Raw genomic sequence first — 7006 nt, 5'->3', positions numbered from 1 at the left:
GTAAAACTCATCATTTGAACCACGCTTTTATTTCAATCCAACAATTATAGAGTGACGTGAACCAATTCCTCTTTGGCTTATCGTAAGAGTTCCTCTGTGAAAACACTATTGGTTTAATAAGCGACGGTCAAGTTTAAAAAGAAATGAATAAGGGTTTTTTTAATGGATTCGGACTTTTAGCCGGACCCGGAGAGTCCGATGAAATCATGTAGAAAATCAAAAGACTGGAACACCCCAGTACTAATCAAAAGCCCAGACCAAGCAAACTCTAATGCCAGAGGGCGTTTACCTATCTTTTTTTAAACGCAAAAGTTGAAGAGACTCGTAGTAAGAGAAATCAATGTCTAAAATGTAGGTGTATCATTTTGGGGGGAGAAATGATCATTTGCTTCATTCACTTAACTAACTTATTTCCTCCTTTTAGGAACCTACGAACAGTACGGATAAGAAGATGCAAAAGCGGGTCTAGTAATGCAAAATATTGACTTCCCTATCCAGACACAGATTAAAGGCCAACTGATCGTTAGGTATTTTATAGAATGACAAAAAGGAGCTAGCAAATATTTTTGTTCGTAAAGAATTCTGAATCTCGGACCAGACTTCTTACGAACTGAATGAATCATACGAAGCAAAAGCCAAATCTTAGTTCCACTATCTCTTAATGGGCATCCTTGAGGACATTGTGACTGCTCGGGGTACTAAATATACATCTTATCTCTGAATATTTTGTTCGTGCATGAGCTGAAGATTTTCAAGAATGAGTTGAAGAATTTGTTTAAAGTATAATGGCACCCAAGTCTATCACCATCAAATTTAGAAATAGACGCTAAAACTACTTACTGCAGGCGGACTATTGAGAATTCGAAGAAATGAGTCCGCAATAATGATGTATGTCTCGGGGAGTAAACATTTCAAAATTGAATCAAATGTTGAGACTGCGGCATATCACAATTCGGAAAAGCTTGAAAAAGTATAATTGGTTTCGATGAATTCAATACTTGCCCCTAGTTTGCATATCACCTATCTAAATTTGACATGTTTCAGCAAAGCAAAACAAATTTTTTTTTCCAGATATGATGAATTATAGCCATGATGAGGCCATCTACAATCTAGTAAAAGTAATGTTAACGAGTAAGTTATTTTTATGATGAATGTCTGCTGCCCTTCCGCAAAATTATTACTTTTTAAGTTGATATGAATGCAAAAACCTTGAGAAAGCTTCTAAAAAAGTTGTGAAACTGCGCAAAAAGGTATAATCGTGCAAAGAAGGTTGTAAAAATTGCAAGAAAACTGTTACAATGGGGGAAAGGTTGTTTTTAGACCATGTTAGTCTTGTGGCTACCTTTTTGTTTGTTAAAAAATCTAAGCACCCGATTGTATTTACTATGTAATGCATTGACTGTATAAAAGATTAGCATTTTTTGCAATGTTTGACGTTGGGACACATTTCCAGTTGATGCAGATGTCACGGTAAACAATTGGCTCTCTTCTTAAGCTAACAACTTTTGCTGCCGAGTGTGCTTTTGTTCACAAATAAGTTTTGGTCAGATCAAACCCATGATGGCAGATGTACCTCAAGTGCAGCTCTCTTTTGCAGACTTGGATTTTTTGAGTCGAATTTGATATTCAATTCCTTGATAGACCAAATATTGTATGAAATTTAAGTGGTAGCAAGTAGACGAATCAAAATCTTTCGTTTTGGTTATACCGGGGATTGCAGTACGGTTAGTACAACCAATAAAAAAATGTTATAAGGTTCTGGCAAGAGGTCCCAAACAAGGAACACTAAGTTAAAAAGGAAGCAGATAAAGACTATATTGACAACAAAACACAAAAAATGTCCCTAAGTTTTAAAAAGAGTAACAAAAGTTGGAAAAAGGATAAAAATGAAAAAAATGAGAAATTTGGTGCAAATTTCATTATTTGGTCAAAAAGGGCAAAAAAGTTGAAAATATCTAGTGATGAACCATTAATTTTGTTCAAAGGACGGGATTGAAACCTTTTCCTATTCTCGAGGAACAGAAAAGCCCTAGCACTCCTATAAAAAATAGATCTTTTGGACATTATTCATGTCCATTTCGTGTTAAGGGCAGCTGATTTTTTGGGTTGGACATACATATTGCAAAGCAATCTTTATTTGAGATCAAACCAAATTTTAAACAAACAGGGCTTGAGTAACGGCGTTACTTGTAACTCATTACTTTTTGAGTATCACTACCTAGGGTCTCTATCACTACCGAATAACCCGTCGAATTTCTGCAAAAGTAACAACATCGGTAACGGAACGGTTTCTTTAGCCCTGCTGTTAACGTTACTTTCTTCTTTTTTAAGCAAAAGAAACAAAAGTTTATAAAGGTTTCCTCCCTGATTTGCCACCAATGGGATCAAATTAATACGGAGGGCTGAAACTTGGGTTTTTAATTTACATTTTCTGTGGCGTATGACATTACTAATCGCGGGTCGGAAACCCTTAAGTTATACTCAAAATGTAACCCTGATTTCCTCTCGTCAAAACAGTGGAATATTTGCCTTACGTTAACTTTTTCAAAATCATGGAAGCAAAACGAAAAACACTTGTCACGATAATTCAGTGTATTGGAAAAGTATTGAAACCAAAGAATCCTTTATCCCTTAACTCTTGTATTCTTGTATCGTTGTACATTCGTATGTTTGTCATTTGTTTCACATCGTATTTACAAACGTCAAAGATATCGTATGAAACGTTTTAGAAGATTTAGGCCATCTTTTCTTCCGCAAAAGTAACGGTATCGGTAATGGCAACGGCAACGCGTTACTTTTTCTAGTAACGGTATCAGTAACGGCAACGTTAAGCACTTAATTTTCTAGAAATGGTAACGGTAACGCATTACTTTTTTTTGAAAAGTAAATGTATCGGTAAAGCATTAGTTTTGCTAAAAAAAAAATAACGATGACACATCACATTATTTTGGTAGGGGTTCAAGTTTTGCACATTCATCGCCAGTGAGTAATTTAACACACATTCAGCTTGACACGTAACGTTCCACAAGAAACCACTAAACCTCTTTTGCAAGCCTCATAAAAACAGCATATTCAAGTTTTCTTCAATTTGGCCACCCATGCCATTCTCGTCTATTGACCGTAGAGGGAAAACTGCCGCAATTCCAAGGACCTAGGACCTCGAATTCCAAGTAGAAGTGTTACGAGCTGCAAAGCTGATAAATGTCACCAGAAACGGCGAGACCAAACCGGACACATAAAAAGCCATCTCTGAGCATTCTCCCAATTCTTTCTTGTCTCGAACTTGAACGCCTAAAACCTGCAATTCAATCTCGGATGAGATACCAATCGTCGCCCAAAAATGGTGGCTTATCTTAAGTATCTATTGCCCTAAAGACATTACTCATATTAACCAGAACATATCTCTTACCAAATTGAACTCGGCGACTCCGACCACCAAGGCGTGGCCTAGGCACCACTTCCTCCCTGTTCACACCCCACTCCTGGAAATCTCTCCAAGGACGAAGGATTAACGGAGCTTCGGGCGCTTTGTCACACAAGCCCCCATGAAGCAGTAAATCAGACTTAGAGCAATTCATTTCACCTCAAACTGACTCCATCCAAGAACCAACAAAACACGACTTCCCTCAAAAACGGAGACTGCCTGACAGGCTTGCCTCGATCCCTCTTTTGAGCTTCTTGAGTGCTGGTCATGCACGATCTATCTGAACCTGACATGCGCATAAAAGCACAATTCTCAAAGCTGCAAGTAGTCGTCAAGTTCATCTTCCATGTTGCTTTTTTCTTTGAGGCAAGATTCCCAAAATTCTCATCCCCGTTGTCGAGGGAGTGTCAAGGGTCAAACCTATTGAGGAGTGATCCGGTGACTACCAAGAATGGGATGATGGGTTGAGATGAAGAGGACGTGAGGACGGCTTCTGTTGAAGTTCTCACAAACAAGCCAATGAATTACCTGTGAACTGAGAAAAATAAGTTTTCAATAATTAAATCATGGCTATATTTTAACATTTAAGTATCAAAATTTCCCGGGGATGTTTTGAGTTCATGATCAGATGAGAGTGGTGGGTAAAAAAGTTTCAAAAACTAGCTCGATTTTTTTCAATGATGTCGGTTGAAAGTCCCCGGAAATTCCTCTAGATTGCCATTGTTTAGGAGTTTGAACCCGATGCAAAAGTTGATTTAAAAACAGTATCAATGGATATCAATACGGATGGAGGGATTGACCTTATGAGCCCTAATCCTAAATATTCATTCCTTTAATACTGTATGTAAGAAATACAAGCCTTAGTAATGATGTACTTATTCCACATGTCAGTGGTAACGAAATTACAATAATTCGTTCCTTTTTCTGAAAAGGAATTGGAATCACATTGCATCCCAATATACCTAATTAAATATTGTTGAAGTAGCACAAATTTTGAAAAGAAATTCTTTCTAGTATTGGTAAGTTCCTTTTAGTATTCAAAGGAATACGTAGGTCTTGTTGATCCGGTAGCATCTTTCAAGTCAGACTTGGACAAATTTTTAGAAAGCATTCCAGTCAACCCTAGATTCAAGGACTAGCTCGGTCTGCCAACTCAAATTCGTTGGTAGACCAAATGTCATATCAAGTTTACTAGGTAATAGATAGACAAATTAGAACCTTTCATTTTGATAGTACTGGGAATTTCATTCCTTGTTGAGGCAAAAAAAAAAACTTGACATGTTTATCATCAAAATTTTACTAAAAGTAATTGTAACGATTTGACACCATCATATGTTTTGGCGAGTAACGATGGGGTAATGAATTACTCTTTTTGGCCGAAGAAATTGACTAAAATCAACCAAAATCAAGTAATAAGTTCTTTTATTGAGGAACGACTAACGCCCTGGCATTATATCATCTTCAAAAAGCAATAAGTTGAAAAGTTCTGAGGAAAGGTGATTTAAACATAAAAAAAACAAACAGAGTGTGGATGTCTATACTCCCTCAGCCAAACTCATAAAGAGCCCACTGACTGGATATCGTGACACCCAACGTCATTCAACGTATGGATTACTCAAACCACGGACTTCTAGAAATATGGACTGCGAACGAGCTTCCCGCCAAATCGGCCTGCTCTTGGTCATAGCAACTCTGAGCCACTTTTCGAATTAAACTAACAAAAAAAGGAAAGGCCAGCTCGTCAATTAAAGGTAAGGCATTTTCTAAGTGTTGAGATATCAAAAAGGTACGTTTATTCAAGATGGAGTCGGGAAGAGAAGTGGTAGAACGGGTATTGGAAAAAGCGGACCTAAAATCCAGTATTGGCATAGAGGGAGGGAGTGAGTTGATAGATAAGAGAAAGGATAGATGGCGTTACATAAGACTTATCATCTCCCCCTAAAGTTGGCATCATAGGACAGATTATTAATGTTTAAACCGAACTCTTTTCGATCGAAGGCGGGTTTCTCGAGGAAGGAAGGGTTCGTTCGCGCTCGGCTCAGGGTCACCACCTTGTCGGGAGATGCCGTTTCCATGGGTACTGGTCGGAGATGAATTCGGTTCCGGATTGAAATCCGGCCATCGATTTCGACTTTGTAGGAGGAGCGATGATTTCGTCTTGGTTCTATGACCAAGCCCGACCGATTCCACTTTTTGGTGCGGGGATCCTGAACCAGAACTGTATCGTGAGGTTGAAGCGGTGGGAGAGGGATCGCGGTGTTATCGAATCGAACCTGAGTCTTCTCGCTTTCCTCCTCGCGGCGTTGAAGGGCTTGGGCCCAGACGTGGTCGGACAATCGATTGTAGTGGGCCGGATGGCCGGGAATGCGGGTGCGGAGGCCGCGACCGAAGAGCCATTGGGCGGGACTGAAACCGTCCGTCCGGGCACGGTGCACACGTTGCGCCAGGCCAAAAGGGCGTGGCCGGAAATTGCGCCAATTGTGGCCATGCTTTTGGAGCAAGGTCTTCATGGCTTTGACCGCGGATTCGGCGTGACCATTGGAAGCGGGGTGGTAGGCCGAGGAAAGTTCATGGTTGATGTGGGTGCGACGGCAGAATTCGGCAAAATCACCGCCGCGAAATTGAGGTCCCCCATCGGAGCGCAAGTGCTGGGGAATTCCATAATCCGCGAACCAGTCCTCAAAATGTCGGTTATGGTCCGCGTGTCCAATCGAGAAAGGCGAGACACGCACGGCCAACCCGTAAATCGGTCCACCATGATCAAGTAATGCGCACCAGCGCTGTGAAACAAATCCACGGAACGAGGACTCAAATGGTCGGGTGGCGGTGGATTGGCGAAGAGGCTCGGGGGATTGGCTCGGGCGAAACTCCTGACATTGAGCGCATGCACTGATGACCTGTTCAATGTCATTGTTCATGCCCGGCCAAAAATACAGGCTACGAGCCAGAGCGCGGGTCCGACGAATGCCTTGGTGAGACTGATGTAAGTCGTGGAGAATGGTCGCACGAGATTGGATGGGCAGAATAATTCGACGGCCTTGAAGGATCAAAAGACCATTATCGTGATCTAGGGATAAGCTGTCCCACTGCTTGGTGAATAATTTGGCCGGATGAGATTGAGGCAAGTGTTTTGGTGATTTACCAGATAGAAGAGTGGCTATGACAGCCTGATAATTGACATCATTCTTGGCATTCAAGGCGATGGAATGAAGGGCTAAATCAGAGCCGGATTCCATTTGAACGGCGGATAGAAGAATGGAGTTATCGAATGTGGAAGGTGGGTCATCGTCCTGAGAATTATCGTCGAAAAGGGGATAACGTGAGAGCGTGTCGGCAATCCGATGATTCTTGCCTGGAATCCATTGTATGGTGAACGTGTATCCAGCCGTTTTCATCAAAATCCGTTGGAGACGTGGATTGTCTACGGCTGCCAGGTTTGATCCTTTGAAGATACCAAGCAATGGCCGATGATCCGTGATAACGGTGAAGTTCATGCCGGCCAGGTACATTCGACAGTGCATGATCGCCCATTGGATTGCCAGAGCTTCCAACTCGCACACGGCATATCGGGTTTCAGCCTCC

General features: G+C 41.1%; 1 protein-coding gene across 1 annotated transcript; it reads right to left on the bottom strand.

Moving 5' to 3' along the window:
* Positions 1–5352: 5352 nt before the first annotated feature.
* Positions 5353–6945, bottom strand: LOC131887764 (uncharacterized protein K02A2.6-like). The gene has a single exon (XM_059236486.1). The coding sequence runs from the start codon at positions 6943–6945 to the stop codon at positions 5353–5355; it is 1593 nt and encodes a 530-aa protein (XP_059092469.1).
* Between the last annotated feature and the right edge of the window lie 61 nt (positions 6946–7006).

Source organism: Tigriopus californicus, chromosome 1, assembly GCF_007210705.1.
Source record: "Tigriopus californicus strain San Diego chromosome 1, Tcal_SD_v2.1, whole genome shotgun sequence".
Taxonomy (NCBI): domain Eukaryota; kingdom Metazoa; phylum Arthropoda; class Copepoda; order Harpacticoida; family Harpacticidae; genus Tigriopus; species Tigriopus californicus.
This window is presented reverse-complemented; position numbering and strand designations above follow the sequence as displayed.

Bases quoted from the DNA above. Each gene is read 5' to 3' on its own strand.
- LOC131887764 (XM_059236486.1), bottom strand. From the start codon at position 6,945: ATGCACTGTCGAATGTACCTGGCCGGCATGAACTTCACCGTTATCACG.